The sequence below is a fragment of the Festucalex cinctus genome, chromosome 15 (assembly GCF_051991245.1).
Source record: "Festucalex cinctus isolate MCC-2025b chromosome 15, RoL_Fcin_1.0, whole genome shotgun sequence".
NCBI lineage: Eukaryota > Metazoa > Chordata > Actinopteri > Syngnathiformes > Syngnathidae > Festucalex > Festucalex cinctus.
In genome coordinates this window covers 17,283,491-17,306,151 of record NC_135425.1, presented here as the reverse complement: position 1 = coordinate 17,306,151, position 22,661 = coordinate 17,283,491, and the positions used below count along the sequence as shown (strand labels likewise).

The 22,661-nt window shown below is 39.5% G+C and overlaps 2 protein-coding genes across 6 annotated transcripts in view; one reads left to right on the top strand and one right to left on the bottom strand.

The window, feature by feature from the left end:
* The window catches only part of lpar1 (lysophosphatidic acid receptor 1), a 62,559-nt gene that overhangs the window by 23,526 nt on the left and 16,372 nt on the right, over window positions 1-22,661 (top strand). For 2 of the 4 annotated variants that reach the window (XM_077497149.1, XM_077497151.1), the window contains exon 2: window positions 2,167-2,300. The gene's annotated coding sequence lies outside the window, so the exon portion shown is untranslated. Of the gene's footprint in view, window positions 1-2,166; window positions 2,301-11,847; window positions 12,168-15,736; window positions 15,847-22,661 lie in introns of those variants that run through there. The other 2 variants (XM_077497150.1, XM_077497152.1) reach the window with 2 other exon arrangements.
* Window positions 4,251-10,422, bottom strand: LOC144002171 (dynein axonemal intermediate chain 2-like). Of its 2 annotated transcripts, none has more exons than XM_077497140.1 (12): window positions 10,083-10,422; window positions 9,759-9,920; window positions 9,533-9,654; window positions 9,243-9,334; window positions 9,058-9,171; window positions 8,861-8,991; window positions 8,676-8,798; window positions 8,120-8,343; window positions 7,853-7,988; window positions 7,614-7,760; window positions 7,342-7,512; window positions 4,251-6,683 (listed from the first exon to the last, which is right to left on the bottom strand). In XM_077497140.1, exons 1-12 carry the CDS (start codon window positions 10,263-10,265, stop codon window positions 6,672-6,674), a joined length of 1,617 nt encoding a protein of 538 aa, XP_077353266.1. In that variant the 5' UTR covers window positions 10,266-10,422; the 3' UTR covers window positions 4,251-6,671. The 2 variants fall into 2 exon arrangements, with proteins under 2 accessions (XP_077353266.1, XP_077353265.1); XM_077497139.1 differs by having other exon boundaries at window positions 9,243-9,385; window positions 10,083-10,421.

The following is a 22,661-nucleotide window of genomic DNA, read 5'->3' as shown; positions in this document are numbered from 1 at the left end:
GATTATTATTGTATGTTTCATTCATGCAGATGAATTTACATTACTTTAGTATTTTCTATTTGTAGGGTAAAATAACCCAAACTGCTTAATTTCACTTAGTTTGTGTTAGGGTGTTTTTTCCATGAAATCAACCCCCAAGTTCACATTAAAAACCACACATCAATTCATCCACTTTCAATACCTCTTGCCCTCATTGGGGTCAGGAAGTGACCTATAGACAAGATTGGTGAGGCAGATGTGATTACCACTGTCACTATGCTGCTTGTCTCCTGCAGACAAGTGAATGAAAATACAATTGGCTCATTTACATTAGGGGAACCTTTTGTTTTTTCTAATCTACTGAGTTACATTTTTATACTAATTAAAACTAAAATTACCATGCTGAATCCAAAATTGCAATCCACTTTTTTTCTTTAAATAAACATTTATTTCATATGTTTGAAAGATTTAATAGCTGAAAAACTTGATAGACGTGATCGATAAAAACTGAGGTTTGGATTCCTCATACAAAAATTATTAAAAATAATAATAATAATAAAAAAACACATGTCAGTCCCAACTCAACAAAAAATGTGTTCCTCAATGCTACTTAGAAAAACCTGCTGTCAGGAAGTCCCCAAGACACAAATCAGCCATTGTAGCACATCTAAAGTATGTTAACTGTTTTAACATATTGACAGGTCCAGGTTTACGATGAGGATCTGATCCTACGGCAGGAATGTACTGTAACATGAATTTGTGTGAAATTTAGGATGCACTGTTGTCGCTAACCTACACAAATGAAGTAGTAAAGTCCTAATTACAGTAAATACTTGTATAAAAGACACTTATAGGCCATAAATATGAAACAGGGTAGCTCTACAAATACTGTAGGAACGGAAACAACTTGCGTATGTCTTCTTGTGCCATGTGATCAATCAATTTTGACATCATTTATATAAATTAAAAAATGATAGACAAAATGACTGGATAAAAATATAAAAATAGCAGTAATAATAACAATGTACGCGTTTTTTCAATTGTAAAGTACAGTTTATCAATCCAGCATCACTGCCAACATATCGACTGCTATTATTTATTTATTTATTTATTTATTTATGTTCACCTTAGTATAATCGTGAAATTTCAAAGACAAGTCACCGTGCGGCTGTAGCTCAAACTCGAAGATTGTCTAACAAGGTTTTTCTGTGCTTTGAGAACCACAGTAGTCAGCACAGCATCACAACGGGTGGTCGATCCACATCCTCCTCTCAACTATTAAAACATAAAGGTTTTTATCCAAGAATGTCTCCCTGTTTTGGTGCCTTCAGGAGAGGCCGTGTGTGGCTGTATGAGCAGACATAACATGTCTTTATCTGTACTCACATAATGAGGTGAATGTACACATTCAGGGGTAATTGAGAAATATTTTGTGCCTGTGGTCATATTTCGGACATTAGCTGAATTTACAGTGTTGGGCACTGTCAACGAAAACATTTTTAAAATAAGAGAGAACATTGTGTGCTTTTTACACAATTTCATGTCTCCTTGAAATTAAACAGACTTTTTTTCAGATGGTGAAATTTGCAAGGAATGTTTAATATGTGTGAAAGGGCAAATATTTTGTGTTGTCACGCATTGTTTTGAAATCATTTGAGTGTATACATAGGCAGACAACTACAGTCAGAGAGGCATACAGAATGTGTTATTTTTGTTTGTCTGTTACCCAATGACGAATTGACAAATTCTACATTTGATGACCTCCAATGAAAGCCAAACAATTTATAACCATCTGACTTTTCTGACAAATATATTAAAACAGGCGCAGGTTCTGTTTGATCATCGTTTCATTTGGCCCCAATGCAAGCAGACTGTAACAGCAAAAAGTGGAACAAATCTTTTCTACGCCATCAATCAATCACTGTATACCAGTCTAGACCCTTACCTTCATGCTTGTGTGCTTACGTGGAGGCACTAAAAATAAAACATTAAATAGATACAAAATTGACTTGTTTTCTGACCAATTAAGAACAGAAGGACACCATCTTTGTCTTCTGCAAAAAGATCATTGTTGCTACCGCTGGGGGGGGGGGGGGGGAGTGTCAATTGTTCATCATATCAAAGATAACATCTTTTGCCATCTTCCTTCTGTCACTCATTCCACTTCTTGCCATTTCCTGTTTTTAGGGAGAAGTGCCTGTCTGACCAATGGGTGAAGGTCGTGAGTTGTTGAATAACATGCATAAGAATGAAGTCAAAGCATGACGTGCTTGCAACCACAAAGAGTGTGCAGCAGCGAAGTGGAGGTCTGTACTCATAATGTAAGTCACTTTCTTGCTTAATGTAATAAAACAAGGCAGCATTATTTATATATCACATTTCATAAACAATGTGCTTCACATCAGGCAAGACGCAGCACCTAAAAGCATTTACAAATACAACAGTGAAATTAGTAAAAGATCGTACATTGAACAACATTTGAACATGTTAATATAAGATTTTAAAATATTTCAAAGTGAAGAAATAAAAGTATACTATGTTTAAAAGACCTTAATCAAAGGTTTGTGAGAAAAGCAAGATTTTTGGCAGCTTATTCCATTTGAGTGCAGCATAACAGGTAAATGCCGCTTCACCGTGTTTGCTTTGAACCACTAATTGTGTGGGTTTTGTACAGCATCGTAAAAATACACATGGCAGGTTCATTAAAGATGTTAAATTTCCCATAGATGGGAATAAAATTATTATTATTTTGTTTATGGTTTCCCTGCAATTGCCTGATCAGTCCAGGTTGTATCTTGCCTCTTGTCTGAAGTCAACTGGGAGAGACTGCAGCTCACCTCATGCGGGCAAGCAATGTAGAAAGTGGATGGATGGAGGTGCATGTTATGGCAATACATTATGTTTTTGTAAGTTTGGCTCTCAGTGAAAGCACATTTTAGTCTTGAGCGCTTGGGCTTGGGAAACCTAAATGACATAACTTCATATTTATACTTTCTACACATGCGAAAGCTTTACTAACTGTTGCGGTTAAGAGAATATAGATGAAGACAAGATGTTGAGGGTAGCAATGGAATTAATGTTGATTGACATTTGTGAAATTTGATTAAAACAAATGAACTGAATTTGGATGCTGGAAAAAAACAGCTGGAGAGGAAGGCAGATCCAGGAAGCCGGAGATGATGACAAACGATAATACGCGGCATGCAAAGAGAAGTATAAAGAGTGTGAGGTTTGCCACAAGCATGTAACTGAGTGGTGTGTTTACACTGTACTGCACCACAAGGGATTAAACCACACCATGGCACTAGTGTGTGTATTCTAAGAAGCCGATGTGTGTAATAGACAGGTGGAATGTAAAACGATCTAATAATGTGTTCCCAGAAAGCATTTTGATATATTCCATTTCTACAACAAAGAATCTCAAGACCAGACAGGAATGTGCTGAATATCAGTCCGGTGACAGGTCAAGGTGGATTTTTCTTTCACAGTACAACATTATCACCGTGTTTTTCTTACATTATGCACAGTAAGCGAGAAGACAAGGTAAAGGGAGTTGTGGGAACTTCCTGAAAGCAGTGGCAGGGGGGAATAAATGTCAAACAGCAAAAAAAACAGGCAGGAGAGACTTGAAAGTGAGTGCAGAAAGATTCGTAGGGAGGGGAGGTAACGAATAAAGACGAGAGGAATGAGTCGAGTTTTTGAAACGTAAGGTAAGTTGGGCAGGAAAGGGTGGGGGAGAAAATAGCGAGAGGATATAAAGACAGGAAGGAAAAGGAGGGTTTGCAAAAAGAGCTGAGGTGCCTGGATGATGCATGAGAACGGGAGAGATGGACGAATAAAAAGGAGGTAATAGAAGGACAGATCTGCTGGCATGTGAGGGAGAGAAGAAGAGATGTGAGGAAAGGACAGGAGAGGTGGGGGGTGGTTCTTCCTTCAGCTGCTTTCGAAGGCCAGGACTTGGAAGTAAATGGTTCCTGATGTGAACCTGAGCTTAGATGTGAGAGAGAGAAAGAAAAAAAAAAAAGACCCTCTGTAACATCCTAATGTTTTTTCCATGCTAAGCCACTGGAAGCTACATTAGCATTTTAGCTTAGCTAGTCCCTTAAGGTACAGTATACTGCAAAACTACAGCAGAAAACAATGTGTAATTACTTTAAGTTACATTAAGTATTTAAACCAACAAAACAGACCCGTGTTTTGGTCAGTGTTCTAAGGACAAAAACTGAAAACCAGATGCAACACAAGTGTAGGAAATGCTGGCCAAGCGTAACTGTGAACTTCCCAGGCAATTTATTTAAATCAAGCCAAGATTTTTCTTTACAATTGTTCTATGCAGCCCCACTAGTCTAAACACGGCATTCTGATTAGCATTGTTTTTGTAGAATATGAATTAAGAAGTGAAATTCACCTGTTTTTATCCACTTCAGTGGGCAGCCATTTTGCTACTTGCTTTTGACTGAAAATGACATCACAGGTGCTCCGGACTCAGGTAGCAACCGCTAATTTCAGCTCTTTAATGAAGCTTCCCCATTTAAGAGATGTGTATGGCGATTCTACAAGTTAAGAGCCATTATTTGACTACAAGAACTCATTTGTTTGTGTCATATGCTCGAAAAGCAGACAGTTTCCAGACCGTTTTTAGTTTATTTCATTAGGCTCTTCAGTAACCCGTGACTAATACAGAAACAAATGACCAATCTTTTTAAAACATCTTATTTTTAACGTGATTGAGTGTAAATTGTTTATGTATTGCTATAAAAAAAAAGAAGAAAAAAAGCGACTGCCTGGCTATGACTACGCTTTAAGAGTGATTACACAACCGGCAGTGTTTGCCGACAGAAGTCCATTAGAAAAGGAACACTATCACAAAAGGCACCGACAGAGAGCTTTTATTATATCCGTCACTAGATGAGATGAAGGAAGTCATCGTGGATAATCTGTCATCTCCAGTTCATGTTTTTCCTGCTCATTCAGTCAAGGAGACAGTCTGCCTATCATCTTTTACTTTGTAAATAGAGGATTCTGTTTATTACAGTCAAATGAGTATGAACTAAGTCTCCTTTCAGAAAAACCCATTTCTCTTAGGATCACAACCATGGTGGGGCATATTTATAGTGCATGTTTTGCTGTCGTCCGTGATTTATTATTTTAGTAAGAGCAGCTCCCATCATTGGCAGAATTTTCTGTGGTCATTGAATTTGTAGTTTGTCATTTCAGCCTCCTTGGTCCTTGTACACTTCCCCCCTTAACTTCAACCTGACTAACCCCCATGTTCATGTCGTGGTTCCATTAATGCCAGAAAACTTCTTTGCCTGTCACATCCTCACAAACTACTTTTTCTCTTGTAACCCTGCCTCACGCCTCTGTGAAAGGCAAGCCGACCAAGTGTGCTTCAAACTAGAACTGGGTTTAAACAGAGCTTCAGTCCAGCATTGACACCCTTTGATAGGTCATTTGATACACCGAAATCCATTCAAAAATGCCAAGGCTTTATTTTTATTTTTATTTTTATTTTTATTTTTATTTTTATTTTTATTTTTATTTTTATTTATTTATTTATATATTTTTTAAATCTTATGAGCCAAATGTCAGATGGAGGGGTAGCCCTGCAGATTTCAAAGGCTACAGACTAAAAATTTTCTCATACACACCAGATGCAATTAGCTGTGTATGCCAAAGATGGAACCTTAATATCCATAACCAGTGGTCATAACAAAATCACGTCAGGTAGGGGCATATACCTGCAGGTAAATTTATCCATACAATGCAGTAAGAATGGTCTGACAATGAGATCAACAGTGTCCCTCCCTCCCATTCCAGCATTTGCAGTGTTTTGTTTACTGCAAACACAAGTACATGCTACCATTGTTGTGTATTTCCACTTATTCCAAACTATCTAATGAATGGGATATTTGTAGCCTATTGTACAGATGAAAATGCAATGGTGTTGTGAACTATTTGAGTACTTGAAAAATTTCACTGGTAAATGATCTTGAGCAGAAAAAGCTTTTGATTCCAATTTGATTCAATGTTGACCCCTGATTACTCGTGCCTTCACATTGAAACATGACAGTGACAGAAACTACAAGTCTTAGTGCATTCCCACTAGAACTACTTGTAGAAGTTAGGACACACAATTGAGTTCAAACACGGTTTGTATTTTGTGTAATAACTTTGCAGACAACATTAAGCTCTTCCTTCCTGCTGAGATTTTGACTGTCAGGGTTAGAGCAATAGTTAGGTTCTCCCCTTCCCTTGTGTTTTCCTGGTTTTCTATGTGGGCGTCTCCTCTGCTTGCTCATCCATGCTACAATATATCAACTACAGTTCCTCTGTGATTTGTCAAACAATTGCTGCCGTAGACACTCAATGTTGCAATCTTGCAGTCTCACACACACACTCCTCAGACTGTCTTCCAGAAGTATTGATTCTAAATGTTTCTATACAAGACCCTTCTAAAAGCTCACTTTCTTTTTTTTTTTTTTTTTTTTTTAGCATTGAGGACGTATTCTGGCGCTTGACTTTAGTTACCGCTAATATGTTTAGCGGCAAGATGAGTGGAACAAAAAGTTGATCTTACAACACAACTATTGGTCCACTTGAGAAATTATGACCATATTGTGGAGCACCATCTTGAAGTTCTGCTAGTTCTACTTCTTGGAGCATTGTCTTCCGATGTCTGCTTCTCCAACTTATGGGTAATGCTGTGATAAGCAAGCAAACAAAGATGAAGAAAGTAAGATGACAACATTCAGCTCAAATGTGATAACCAAGGTCATAAAAAACATCAGAGGTTGGCAATTTAGAAAATTTTGCCGGTCCGTCATTCGTCAGTGCCCTGCTGTAATTATCAGTCCATCATTTTTTTTCAAAGCAAAGTGTCATTTTATTTTTAACCACGCTTAAATCAAAGTTTTGTCATCACTTTTTAGGACTAACAGGCAGAGGTGGGCATTCTGTCAGTAAGACAGTAAGACAGTAAGTCAAACGTCAACAAAACATGCATCCATCGGTGATGGACTGAGAGGTCTGTCGGCACTTCATCTGGTTAGTGACGATTGCAGTGATGGACGAAAACCAACTTCTGTCAGTGCTTAGCCCGTCATTTTCCTAAAAGTTCTCGTCATTTGTTAACAAAACGGGTATGAAATGGGAAGTCCGGCAGTATGGACGGACTGTCCAGCAGGAAAATTTGTCAACAGATTCCAAAGTGCTCATTATTATCTCACACACACATTATACACACACAGGGAAGCCTAGATTTAGTACCAAATGGCTTACACCCATGTGGCACAGCTGGGCACAGCCCAAACATAGTCTCAGGCTTTCACTTCTATTAAATAATATCAATCAATACTTGACCTTCTGTCTCGACTCCCATTGCTTCCTCCTCTGCTCCGACTCCACCAGATTGTAAAAGTCAAACTCAGGTTTAAGGATCAACTCCCTTGGACCTTCATCGCTGTTCTCGTCCTCTTCCCCTACTCTCAGAGCTCTGAGGATCTTTTCGCGCTCCGCCTCACGTTCCAACATCTACGACATCAAAATGGATGCATCACGTTCAGTGATGCGATATAAAACAAATCTCTGACATTAAATGTTGAATAAGTTATTCAACATTTGGCAGATCTCACCTCGGCCACGAGGTTCGGCTCATTAATCTGTTGGGTGCACAGTCCTGAGCTGACTTCCATTAGTGTGATGACACCCAGCTGAGAGCCGCTAGCTATCATGCGTCCACCCTCATGTACTTGGAGGCTACTTAGAGGTTCATCACGCACCTGAAAAAAAAAAAAAAAAAAAAAAAAAAAAGCCTAGTTGATTAAGCAAGAACAAAATGGCTTCATCGAAGCATAAGGGAATTGTTTAACACCTTGATACTCAGAGTGGGGTCGTTCTGCTTAAACAATATGTCCCAGATGTTCAGCCAACCGTCCATCTTCACGGTGAAGAAGACCGCAGGTCTGACAGGACTCCAGCGGGCATCTGTTAAGTATGCAGTCTGGTGCCTAATCACAACAGAGACTGATCATTGGCCTCTCCCCCCAAAACACCAGATTTAAGCAACCGACAGAAATTTAAGCAACCGAGAGGGTAGGAGTAGGAGGAGAGAACATGGCAACCCAAAATAAAATTGTACCTTGTCCACATTATAGATGACTCCTTGATGTCATCTGCCCAAATGCGAGCTCCCCAGTCTCCTACTGTGAGGAAGTTTTGAGAAAGGAATGGGTTCCTCTGGATGGCATAGACAGGTCCATGGTGGCCATCGTATGTATATACAATCTTCTCAGCCGGAGTCTCAGCCGCCCTGTTACAGTACACAACAGCTCCCTGTTCCGTCCCCACCAAGAATGTGTCTGGCTGTAGAAACACGACAGTTTTCGTGAGAGTCTCAAATGTTCACACATTGAAGAGATTGTGTTCATCAGACAGGGGGAAACGATTTAAAACAATGAAAGGTTAGGTGTTAGGCGCCATGGAGACAGGATGTGCCTATACTTTATTCCTACAGTCCATATTGATTATCTAATGTTTAACATGATACGCCCCAGGACAGTTGGAAGATAATTGTTTGAGGGCAGTAAATTTGTCAATGCACATGAACCCATCAGTATGTAGCGTGTGACCCCACTCTTGTTTACTCAACATCCAATTCAAAATATGGTGAAAACTGTGGAAGGACATAAACTAACCATGGTAACGTTATACTCCAGAGAGACAGCTCTTAAAGCATTGTCAAGATTATCCTGTCTGCTAAGGTCCAGAATCAGCCGGTCTGTGGGCTCACTGAGATTCCGGATATCCCACCACAGAATCTGTTATTGAAAACAATGCTCACTCAATGATCCAAACAAAAGATGCAAGATCTATCTATGACCTGTCCATCAGTTGAGGCAGAGAAGGCTTCTGAGGATTGCAACCATTTGATCTTGTAAACAGGGTCCATGTGACTATGCTCCGAAGTGGAAAGGCCCACAGAATGTTGGCCAACACGTTCGTCCCATAACACTGTAAGAAACACTTCATTGAGGATAACCATGGCTAGAGAGATTTTTTTTTTTAAACAGAACCCACCTATTTGTCCATTGAAGCACCCACTGATAAGACAATGTAAATCCTGGGGATTGTAAGCCAAACAGATGAGTTGCGATGTCGGTTTGAGAATAGTCAGAGGTTGGTTGGGGTTCTCTGCAATACATAGAGTAAATAATAGACAGGCAGACTATGGAATTATCAATTTATCTGTCTATTTCACCCACCAATGTCCCAGGTGTATGAGTCTTTGCTCAAGTCTGCTGGCACTTTGTGCAACTCAAGGCAGGAGTAAGCACCCGCCAGATTTGACCCTCCACTGGATTGCCAAGAAAGATTGGTGATATTTCGTTTTACCTTGTTCTGGTCTCTGAAGATATATATATATATATATATATATTTTTTTTTTTTAAATAATCAGCAACATTTAGAGGCAGTAGTTATAGAGTACAATTAAAAAAAAAACAACAACCAAAAAAACGTATTGTTCCTTTAAGAACATAAGGCCAAGAAATACCTGAATTTATTGACAAATTTAACAGACGGTGTTTCCTGAATCTCATCCAGCAATTCCTCATTCTGAAAGTACTCTTGGTAGATGTCCACAGCGTTGTTCTGTCCAACACATTGTCCTATAAGCTGAATCACAGAACATTTAGAAAAAAAAATTCGGAGCGGTTTGTGGTAGCAAAAACAGATATGCCTTAAAGAAAAGATGCACATGGACTCATTTGTGTACTTACCGGGCCTAGCAGCATGACGCTATTCATGTAGATTTCATCTTTCTCCACTTTTTTTCTGAAACGAATCGTTTGTTCCATCTCTAGCACGTTAATATCTTTGGGCCACCCCCCTTCCACGTGATTTATTCCCTGGTTGTCATACTCAAATCTTTCTGTGTTAACCTGGAAGGACACGTTGTCAACAGGCCTGTTTCAACAAGTGAGCTAAAATCTTGCCTGTTCGTAATTTTAATACATTAACCAGAATTTTATCCACTGAAATTTCCTTTATTTTTCATTTTAAAAAGATCTGTTGCAAATGATGCGGAGAGCCGTTTCAGTCACCTCGTGCTCCGACATTTCCCAGCAACCTTGCACTCCGAAGTCTCTTGTATCCTTCACACAAAATTGTACTGCCAGCTTTGGGTTCGGAGGCATATCGACCAGCAGCTCCACATGACGGTCCGAAAAGAGACACTGGCGGCCAAAGTCACTGCGGAGCTTCGCATATTCATGAGCAATCTCCATCCCACTGAGGGATGCCTCCAAAGAAGCTCAGTTGTTTTGTTTTTTTTAATATAAATATAGATATATAAGTAGAATAATAAACAAGTCTTTTTTTTCTTTTTTTTTTAGCTTCTACCCTTGTTGGTACAGTTACAACATTTAATTGATCACAAAGGAGATCATTGAAGGACAAAATTACATCAAACTTCATTAAGCTTTGAACTAAAGGGCTACAACTAAAGCTTTATTGTCACAGAGATTAAAACATCATGTCAGAGACATGAATTGTGACATATTGTGATGTAGCTTTTCTTAAAAAAAAAGACCAGTATTGTATTTTCAAATAGTTCAGAGAACTACAGTTGCCGCATGAAAGAAGGTACCAGACATAACTTATTGTGTGACTTGAACACACAGTCAGATAAAAAGGATCTTTAACGAGAGGAAGAATGTCCAACAGGAGGATCTCAGATGTTTTGTCACTGAAACATGCGCGACCTCTGACAGTTGATGGCCGATTGGGGCCTTTGAAAGACTGTGTGGCTGCATGACTATAAAACGAACTAATGTAAGCAGCATGTCGATTTGTTATGAGACAAATGAGAACAGCGCATTGTTCAGTGTTTTGTGGCTTTAACGTTTTATTATATGGGAGAAGCAGCAGGTTAAAAAACACCTTAGTAAATGCTCACAGATGGTGCTGAGTTGGCAGATGTACACGTCACTATGGCAAATACTTTCTCATGGCTTGAGAAATGTGAGTATGAGACAATTATTAAGATCAATGGGACACATACAAGCATAGCCAACATAGTCAGACAGGAGGAACTATTTTGAAGATAATATATAGAAGACTAATATGTAAGAAAAATAGTCTCTCTTTTGAGTCTCTCTTTTTTTTTTTTTTTTCCCCTCTCCTTCAGTCCAGACCTCACTCCCTTCCTGACTCTCTCGCTTAACAAGTTACTGGAAAAAAAATGTGTTTCCAATTAAGCACTGGGGGGAAAAAAGAACAACTTGCAACTGCTGGGCACTTTTAAGAAATTCCTTTAGAAAAAAAAAAGTATCTTATTATACATACAGTGAAATTAGGATCCATTGATCTATCCATCTATGATTTGTTGGCGACCATTTTATTGTGTACCCCATTTCACACCCCAGCACACCCACAATCTTTGTGAGGAAGCAGTTCAAAGAATGGATGTATGGATCTATGACACTTTCTGTTGTTCAGTTTTAATAAGCTGGTTAGTGTTTTTATATTTTTAGGACATTTAAAGCACAATCAGTGAGTTCTTTTCATTAAATTAACTTCCAAAAGTGAAATTTAGCAGGACTGTTTTTGTAACCGTTCAAGTCCCTCTTTTATTTATTTACTGAAGTAGTTCTGTTCAGGATTAAATATTTAATCGCGTTTGCATGTTGAAGAATGATCACATTTCCTAACAGTTTCAGGGAGACGCTCGCAATGTTATGTTGTTTGCACTCATGCAGCAAACTCGAGTGCATCAGTTTATTTGGCCATCATTTTCCACAGTGGGCGCGCGTACGCGCGTCAGTGACGTCATACGCAGACAACAAGGTCCCTTCCTGGGGCGGTGGGGGTGGTTAGAGAGAGCGAGAGTGAGAGAGAGACGCAGTGAGAGTGCGCGCCAGGCACCAGGAGGAGGAGAGCATCTAGCAACTTCATACGGAAAGGAGAACTGCAACTTTCCGCAGGAAAAACAAGTGTTGCATGTTTATTTGGACATACAATGCTACTACTTGGCTTCATGTTGGATTTTGACACCTCGCCACTTTGACAGGAGTGCAGCCCGAGTTCTGCGGGAGGAATTTTCAGGTTTTCGAATCAAACTTTTTGGACTTGACATCTAGAAGGCACTCCGGAAGTAACCATCTTCCAACTGCTCTCACTTGGTACATGTAAGTATGACATACTCGATGCAAATATTATTTGACTTAATTAGGAGGGGCGGGGGCGGGTGTGTATTTGGGTCTGACCTTCAGTACTTCTGTTTATGCATTAGGGCATTTTTACATAGAAGCATACCTGCCACGTAGACGTGCATGGCAAACATTTGGTTCTGATAAAGGCTTTTTTGATCATGGCATAAGCAGACGCCTCAATGGGCTTCCTGCTGCGTTATTTCGCTCGTTTGTAAGATAAGGGAAAGGGGCACAATTGGGTGAGGGGTTTATTACACCACGGAGGCTGGGATCTAAACGTGGAACCAGATAACTGGTCTTAATCACCTAAATGGGCGTGTAAGCCTGGATTCAGTATAAATCCCCTCCAAATAAAAAATAAATAAATAAAAAATACAGTTTTCCAATATTTTTAAACCACTTCTGTCATTATCACTGACGCTTTGCAAGACTAAGGATGAATTAATGTAACTGTTTAAACTCAAATGGATGTGTTTCTGTCAACAACCCTCTGTGGCGCTTTACTGACAATAATTCATCTTGAAGCAAGATCTCTGCTTAAATGCTGAAAGCGCTAAATAAAAAAAGATGACTTAATTGTGGCCAGGTGTACCTTTGCACATGGACAGACTAATTAACTCTGAAATCTGGAATTGTTGACTTAAAGTTAAATCCAATCAGTATTATGTTTCATTTTACATAAAAAATGGACACAAAACAACCAATTTAAAGTGTTAAAATGGCTTGCGTTCTTTAATAATATAATGTTAATAGCTAAACTAACCTGCCATTTGGGGTGTTTCCTGGAAAGTGATCATGTTGCAACCTTAAAGGGAATAGGGATGGCCGATGCCAGCCTTATTTTAAGTTGTATCAGTACTTACGACAGCCACCGATACCAGTATCCACTGCCCTAATGTGGCCATTTTATGATTAGGAACTAGAAATTAGAAGAATAGAAAATTGCTATTAATTACATATTGATCTGGAAAAAAAAGTGTCAAAAATACCTATTTGTGATCCACCCCTATTTTTCAAACTTCATTTTAAATGTTCTTTTAAAAAAAAAAACAACAAAAAAAACAAAAAAAACATTTTAATACCCTTAACTGTCATATAGGTGTCAAAGGAAGTTCAGTGTTGTATTGTAACAAAAGTGCAAAGGGAGATTTGTATTTACAGCCTGAAATAGCACAAAATAGCAGACTTGTGTGATGTGTATGTAGTTTTTATGATTGTTGACTTGGATACAAATGAGTGTGGATGAAGTAATATTATCCATATTGTAAATTACTGTCGGACATTTTTTTTTTTTTTTTTAAGTTAGCATTGACTATCTTTTAATAGTTTTGTGGGCGTGTGTGTGTGTGTCAAGGCACTGTTTACTTACCGCCTATGACCACAAGCCTGGGGGGGGGGGGGGGGGGGGGGGGGGGGTCTTTGATGCTCAGGCAGAGTGTGAAAAGCATTTACACTTTGGCTCGGGGTGAGGGTCAGTGCTTTTTCAAGATGTTTTAATTATGGAGATTACCTTCACCTTCCCAACCTTCCTTTCACTTGTAATGTCAACACTGATTTGTTGGCTGCGGGCTATTTCTTACTTTTTACAAGTTGTCTCGGATTTAATGATGACTCAGTCTATGTGTACTTTTATTCTTAAACACTGTTGCAGACTTGACCTAAGATAATTTGACCTTATAATAAATATTGGAAAGGATTTTTGGTAGTTAAGTTTTCTCAAGTTCTCATGATTGCTCAAGTGGATACACATTCTGTCGCCATGGATATAACAGGCCAGCAGTCAAAATATGACGGGAGGATCGTCCTCAAGAGCTTACTGGTTTCCTCGGTAACCAGAGAAGCTGCACAGCAATTATTTCTACTTGAAAGAGCTGTCCCAAATGAATATTCATGTTCAAAGAAAAGCAAAAGTGACAGGAGCATTATGTCACTGACTTCCGACACTCATGGTCAAACCAAAGTCCCTTGCAAAGATGTATTGTCTCTTCTTGAGATGACTGTTATACGTTTCCTGATATGAGCTTGGACAAAACAAAACAAAAAAAGTGGGCGCTTGAAACATCTGTGTTTACTCCAAGCCTCCTCTTCCTCCTGGTCTAAAGACTTGCATTCCACCCATTCTTATATATCTCAAAGTGCAGACTGCATTCACGTTCACATTCATAGGACTGGGCTGTGTATTCTGTTGGCGACAATACAAATTCTGAATCAAATTAATTGAAATCAATGCAAAATGTTTTGAAAGTCAACCAGATCAAAGTTTCCCAGGATGAATTGTGGTCAATCTTTGAGGTAGCGCTGCACCAGCAATAGACTTCAGTGAGCATTTTTAAACCTTTTCATCCTTAATCTAGTTCCTTTCTCCTAATTCCTAAAATATACACAACACTCTTCAGATAGCAACAGTGTTTTCCTCACAAGTAAACAACGTTTTTCCAAATTACTCTCCAACAACCTACAGTATGTCATCATACATGTTTAGAAGCTGACCGATGTCATGTGTGCTCAAAAGAGACTGATCCGATGGAAAATGATGACTAAATGAGCTTCGCTCTGTGTGGCATTGGATGAGCACTACAAAAATGAGCCAACATCACCAGTAGCAAGTCTGTGATTTAGGGAGAAAATAGTGGCCTTTTCCATTTTGTTGGTGGAATATTTTTTTGTTTCTACCTTGTATTTTCCAGATACTGAAATCTTAAAAATACACTTAGCATGTACATGGTTTTTATGTGCCTTCTGGTTGGTGTTTGTGTTTTGGTGACATTTTCAGATCACTGTATTCTGTGTAAGTTACCAATGCGGAATGGGGTGTTAAAGTCGACCCGGGAATGTGTATCTTGCAAGACTGTAGTCAGTTTGTAAAAAGAAAGAACACCTGTTATGGTTAATGCTAGCAAGGACACTGAGGAAAATATAAACACAAAATCAACAAAGTGCTAAAAAAAATAATCAAAGCACAAAGTAGCCTAACACCAAGAAATCAGTGACAAGTACATGACTTGTAACAGCGACAATGACTGAAATAAATCAGGAAACTTTGCTTCATTTGAGGAAAGTTGAAAGTCGGCCTTTTCCGACTTGATACCAGGAAGTGTGCATGGGAACGCCCCTTTGAACTTGGTGATCTGAACTGCAAAGTCAGGGGGGAAAAAAATGACCCCAACTTCACCGACTCGCTTCAATCTGGCGTCACTCGTCAATGGCGACCCCCATAGAAACACAGAGTGTGAATGGCAAAACATGATTAAAATATTTTACTTATTTATGACATAGTGACTTGAAATGACTGTGTTCACCAAAACAAACAATTTATCATAAACAGCCACATTTGTTGTTTACATTTGCCTCTAATGCTTTGAGGTCAGAACTGCGACAGTCCGAGTGAGATCACCCAAAATTCCCACCTTCCTTGAATGCAGCATAAACACAAAAAAATCTGACGAGACAATGAAGAACACCTGGTCAAGATGTGTGATTGAATACAGGTGGACACAAACCATGCCAAATAAATCCTATGCCTCTGATTTGACATTTAACTGTGGAGGTGACCCATTGTGACCTTAGTGTTTTTCTTAGTGGATTGTCATTAATGATTAAAACAAGTGGGGATCTTAATCATTTTAAACACAACTTTATGAGTCCAGCATTTGAGGTAAAATGTTCAAATAACATCATTAATATTATATTGCTTGTAAGAGCTGAGATGGTCCTATAAGCTATTCCTGAGTGAGGCGTTCCTTAAAAGATGAGCAAAAGTTTTACTGCTCCGCACATAACGACTGGAAGAAAACCAAGAAAGCACTTTAGTGGATTCAACCTCTGTCCCTTAGCGGTCCAGAGAACGCGTCAAGAGACACTTGCTGTCAAGTACTGGTAAAAAAAAAAAAAGCCCTTTAGAAAATCCACTACTTTTGTATTTTGAAGTGATATGATGGTTCCTCTTTACCCTTTTAGTGAAGTACTTTGTGCTTGCTTGCCCTCAGTCTGCACTCCAACATAAAAAAAACCCTTGTTGACTGATAGGTCGGCTGAGGTGAGCTAATTGGACGAGGTGGCCAGGAACATTTGATGGACAGTCCCTGACAAGAAGACCCTGCTTGTCTTCTATTTACTGTGAATTTCACAAAACTAGTCTGTAAGGTGATAAATCACGATTTGTATTATATGCAGAAGCGGAGAGATGTTGATTTATACCAGATATGAAACATTTGTCTCTGACTCTGAGTTTTGGTTATGTAATCGTTAGAATTCACTATTTCTTCTTTCGAAGACGAGATGACACACTGACATTAAACTGTCGTTGAAACTGACACATACAGTGGAGTTTATCTTGACCCAGGGGTTGTTAAAATAGCTGGAGATGCTGACTTGTCTCAATGTGGCCATTTAGAATGGAAACAATGCACATGGCTTCAGTCGTTTGTCAATCTAAGTAGCAATTAGGGTGGGACTCTGTCAGGGGAATACACTCGCTATCATATTTTGTCCTGTCTTGCTAAGAGCAGGTTTTCCCCCAAAGAGAACCTCCATATTTCATCTGGGCTCTGCACAGTGTGTAGCTTTCACTTCTTATACTTTGTGATTGTAAATTACAAGGCTTGTGTTAGTGTTTGGGAACTTGTCTTATGGAATTACAGAAATAGTTTGGGGAATCCTGATTAGCATTTGTCTAGGAGTCTAAATTTCTTTGATTGACTGAATGGTATGGAAGTACAATATATTGTTCCAAATAATATGAAGCCCTGTAGAGACGGCACATCATGGCAGTATTGTACCCAAGTGGAAGGATAAGGATTTACTTATATAAACGCAACATGTGTATTGTTGATTTAAAAAAAAAAAAAAAAAAAAAGCTGTTTGGATGATTAATTATCATGCTGAAACTTGGTGTGAAATTCCCATGTGTTCAATGACTTTGCACGCCACCTTTGTGTTGTTTTATTATGGAAAAGCAGCACTTTTCTTCAGTGTGATACTTTTATTGGCTCAAATCCATCGCATTGTTTTGTCATTTGTCAACAATGGGGGGCTTGTTGATTGTGTTTCTTTGCATTCTGTGTGATGAAGAGTGGCAAACTGCAAAGGTGATGAAAGACATGAGGAATAGTTTTTAATAATTTTGCTGAAAAATATTTTTTGTGTTACTTTAAAGCCCATTGGAATAAATCAAGGCAAGAGAAGATCAGAAAGAATGCTGTTGACCACTTTTTGATGGGTGGCATTCTTCAGGGTTTAAACCTGTGAGGTCTGAGTTAAAACATTAGGTCACAACAAGTTAGGATGTGAAATGCAGTGCACACAATATTTGTTGAGCACAACAGCACATCCATATTGTGGTTCAAACAAAAGATTGGCTACATAGGTTTCTGTTACATTCCATTGGTTGTTAATGATAGCTTTGCCTGTCAACTTTCTTTAGAAAGTTGATCACAGAAGCAAAAACGTGGAAATGCAAAATGAAAGGGTTCGTCACTGGCTTCTCCAAAACCCCATCGGTCAGATTGCAGCTGTCACTAGACTTTTCCAAGATATCATCCTTGGAAAAAATGTGAAGCTAAATTAAAGGGTTTGTATAATGTATGTATGACTGTGGATGTTAGTGAAAAATCAGACACTGTTAGCGGCAAATGTTCAATTTAACAGCTAACTTTTTGACAAGTTTCCGACTGCTTTAGCTGTGATAATTCCCTGCCTTAATAATGTGGAGTAGACATATTATGCACGGAATTCGGTGTATGAGTCCAAGCTCTAATTAATAGATAGATAGATGGATGGATAGATAATCCATTATTATACAGTAAAACGTGAAGGTTTTCCAGTTTCACATGGAATTATATGAAACTCTCTCTACCACATTTAGCTACTATTTAGACATGCTATTTAAAGACTAAACCACGTGTAGCTGGTAGAAGTGTTTAGGGGCATCGTACGATGACGAGCTGTGAATGCTGTCACAGTTGCAGTCACGCATGACTCAACTCCGACTCTCAATCCATCCCTTGTGCTGAGCTCTGCCACTAATCAGCAGAGCCTATGTGCGACTGTGTACGCGTGTGGTTTACATGCACTCGGTTCAAGAGAATGTTAGAGAATGAAAAGCCTGTATGTTCGTACTGTATGTGTGTGTGTGTGTCAGTGTTTGTGTGTATTCTGGGTTGTTAGACGTCCCCGTTTCTTGGCGTTCTGGAGTGGGGGAATGTGAACAATGTGCACATTGTATGGAGGGCAGAGTGGAACCGGGGTGAGGAGGGGGGAGTACCATGGTGTAGTAGAGGGGGAGAAGGAGGAAACGGAGATTGACATAAGCAGTTTGATATTCTGAGGTTATTAGTAGAAAGAGTAGTAGGTGGCAACATATGACCAGGATGGAGAAATTTTGGTTAAACATTTCCACTCATATGGATCAGCAAAAATGACTTAGCGTAACATACTTGCCAGGACAGTAGTCGACAATGTCTCTTTGTCAAATAACACCAAACGATTACCCTAAATTTGTTTGAAAACCTCTTGTCAGCATAAATATGATCTTAAAATTAATCTTTCAAATATTTTAATATGTTTGCAAAAGGAAAAAAAACATCTTTGAAACTGCCTGTGAGGTGACAAAAGTAAGCAATAGACAACAAAGTGAAGAGTGAGGACAACCTATGAAAAGGAAGCACAATGTCAGACCAACCAGAACAAATAAAGGCAAAGGCTAAGGACACATACAGGGAAGAAAAAAAGTCAAGGAAAGATTGAAGACATATGGCCCAGAGTTCTCAGTTACACTTGTCATACTTACAGTGTGTTATCCACTCAGCGACAACACGACCCAGATGGAATTTACAGATTAGGCTCGCAGTCAAATGTTCTTCTGTGTAAACTTGAGTTACACCTGACAAATGAGAAGACTTGATCCAGGTGTACCAAGTGCATCCCTTTCCTGGATTGTTGGACAATTCATACTCACAATTCTTAGTTTCATTATTGTTGAAATAAGCCTGATACACTATGGATTTCTATGAAAACCCCCTTTCCCCCTAAGTGGAGCCAAGACTTCTGGAAGGTCTGGAATTTAGTTCTGTTAAAAAGTCAAAACAGTTGTATTATAAAACATGGAGCACAGAGAGGTGGTTCATTTGCAGATTTCGCTGATTCAATTCTGCTGGGAAGGACTTGGAAAGGAAAAGAGGGCCTGACTCACAAATCTGTCTTCTAGCTCATTCCAAGGGTGTGTGATGGGTCCGGCTCACATGTTCTTCCACACGAACTCTGACAGAACCAGGCTGAACTAGCGACTCAGTCTTAGAAGGAGACAGCTTTTTAGCGCCCCAAGATAGATAAGCGTGGAAGACTCCCAAAGGGGAGCATAGTAGGAGCCTGGAAAAAAAAAGGTGCACATACAGACATTTACAAAAGAGCTCAAGTCTTGTACATGTAGGAGATGGGAAGGATAGATTTAGGGGGACATGACAGAACCAGGTTGAACTAGCAACTAAGTACGCGAGTGCTCCGTAACTCAGGTGACATCACGGGGAAGGAATGCGGGATCCAACGAACCTGCTCAGGTTACTTGGCATTTATTCAATTAACACTAAAGTCCAATTCACAGTGGCTGCGGAACGGACGCGGTGCGTTTTCCGTACGGCGGCCGTACGGGCGCCGCAAGAATAGAACGCATTCAAGTCTACGTGTCAATTCACACCGTCTGCGGTGCGGAAGGGAGGCGGCGATGCAGAAGGTTTCCGCAAGCGTTCTATTTTTTTTCCGAACGCCGGATGCGGATTTTCATAAAGCTGAAGAAATGACACAAGCCGGACAGGAAGTCAGGCATCTCGCATCAAGGTAAATCCGGTATATTTCGAAATAAAACCGTTTGCAAACTCGTTTTTTTTGGGGGGAGGGAAGCTAGCTAGCTACATAGCAAGACACGAGTCGGACATTTAAGACAAAAAAACATCAGATCAAAATAAATTAACATGACAAAACAACACTGTTTAAACACAAAACGTACTTGCCCATGGTAGAAGAACCATGGTAGACGTCCCAGAAATAATGTCCAAAAAGCATATAATGTCCAAAAAAGAAGCAGTCATAAGCACTAACAGAGTTGCCAGTTGCCAATCTAACCTGGAAGACAAAAAAAAAAAAAAAGAGATCAAATGTTAACACAAACTCAATTTTACCGCAATGATTGAGAAAAGTACATCTTGGTAGTGGCAACATCTTTCATCATGCCTTATTATGTTGTCACTTTCCTAAACCATTTCCAATTTCTTGTACAAAAAGCCATTATCACATTTTTCTGCTTTGTCTCTGGTACCCTTCTGAGGTGACGCCACACGCAAAAAAACAAAGGTCCCATGAGATATGCTGGGGTCTTGTGAGATATGCATAGGTCTCACATGACGTCGCGTGCCATGGCCTCTTGAACTCTGGGGTCTTGTGAGAAGCAGAAAACAAATGCTCTTCGACAATCTTTCATGCACTTTGCAGTTGTACAAATTGGCTGTAAAGATTCCACTGTTTAGGACTTTGGATGCGCATGCCTCAAAAATGACCTCATGCAATTTGCGGGTGGTCCCTTCATTTTCGCTTGTCCGGCTCACATGCACACACTTTCTCCCCACACAGCCAGACCTTGTCACACATTACTAACAAGCATGCAACGAGTGTGTCGACACACATTTGGGCACACACAGTGAGCATTTTGTTCTCTGTCTTTAACATGTAGGGCTCAGACTATGCACATACACACACACTTTCATTAATATTCTTCTCCGCTTCACTTATGCTAAACCCTTGTGTGTACGATGGCATATTAGGGCCACGTAGAAATATCTAATTTTTTTAGAGGGCGAGGTGAATATTCCACGGGAAAAATTCACAAATTTGCGAGAAAAAAAACTCGTAAATTTGCGAGTTTATAAAGTAGCAGATTTGCAAGTAATACAAAAAATACACGTAGCGTACTACTCAAATGTTTGTGCCACATATGATGTTAAGCATTTGCTCTTTGAAGCGTGTATTGCCACTGACCAGTGATAAAGATGCCTCGCTTTGCGAAGGTCCACATCCTGAGGATCAAGCATTTTTATTTTTATTTGTTAAAATGTATATTTACTTGTACACATTTGTTTCCGGAATTATTATTTACACATTCATACAATTAGGTATTTTTTTGTACATCTAAGTTGATGTGTGGAATCTGCTGCTCTCCGTAATTCACTTGCAGTTACCTAAAGTATGCTAGCTTCTGATTGGTTAGTGCTAGTCAGCTTATAGGGGATCAGGAAGTGCTGTCGCTCTAGCTGCCATACAGTGTTGCCAGGTGTACGATAATTATCGTATTTGTACGATAATATGACCCAATGTACAATATACGATCAATAATCCTAAAAAATGGCAAATGTACGACAATTTGTCAATTTCGTCTTATTGCCGGCAAAACTGAAACTGCCAGAGTTTTTTTGCGAACCCTGAAGGTATCTGTATCGTGTGACATAATACCAGCCAACTGTGCTTTGCTGAGCATGAGAAACGAGTGACGTCCATGCATTGATTGGCTAAGTGGGAAGTGCCCGCCCCCAGGAGAGGCTCCCAAACAAGAAATCATGCAAGACGCAAACCACCTATCCAGTAACATATTCAGATCAGTGACGTTAAACCGCAACGAAGCCCTGATTGCCTGTGAGCCGTGAGCGTTTTTAAACACAAGAACGACTATATTTGACTGTCGCGAATCAGTGTATTTTGGTTATGACGGGTGTACGATAATTTCCATCAAAATACGATAATTTTGAGACTATGGTACGATAATTCTATATTTCCCACCTGGCAACGCTGCTGCCATGTACGACGAGTAAAATTTAAATTAAGAATGAATCTGTCTCCATCCTGCCTCTTCATTTTATAAAAAGTGTCTCATTAACCACCAACGAATCCTCAGATTAGGTGTATTTCTCATAAGTTTCTGGATTGTTTTTTTCTCACAAATCTACTTTTTAAAGTCACAAATTTGCCACTTTATAAACTCGCTGATTTGCCACTTTATGAAGCCACAAATTTATGATTTATTTTTCTCTCTCGCACATTTGCCACTTTATAGTCGCAAATCTGTCACTTGAGTTTTTTTCTCGGAATATTGCCCCCACCCTATATATATTTATATGTGGCCCTAATATCCTGTCATAGTGTGAGTGTGTTTTTTTTAGGAGGACAAATACCACCCTGCAGTTGTTGCATACAAACACACACCATTGCACACACAATGCCAGCATCTCTCACCACAGGCGCCAAGCGCGAATCAAAGTGGAAAGTGCACTCAGATGTCACTGCCACTTCCTCTTCCACTTTGATTCTGACAACTGGCCTGAGGCATCTAAAAGCTAACTGCTCCCTCTAGATACTTAATGGCCGTAGCCCACAGATGACAAGTGGACGAGATGGGCTTTCATCTGCGGTGGTAATTGTCGGAGACTCCGC

Excerpts from the sequence above, each read along its gene's own strand:
- LOC144002171 (XM_077497139.1), bottom strand. The coding sequence starts at position 10,265 with ATGGAGATTGCTCATGAATATGCGAAGCTCCGCAGTGACTTTGGCCGC. Across the intron at positions 9,655-9,758 it reads GCGTCATGCTGCTAGGCCCG|CTTATAGGACAATGTGTTGG; the intron begins GTAAGTACACAA and ends TCTGTGATTCAG. Across the intron at positions 8,992-9,057 it reads GTGCTTCAATGGACAAATAG|TGTTATGGGACGAACGTGTT; the intron begins GTGGGTTCTGTT and ends TGTTTCTTACAG.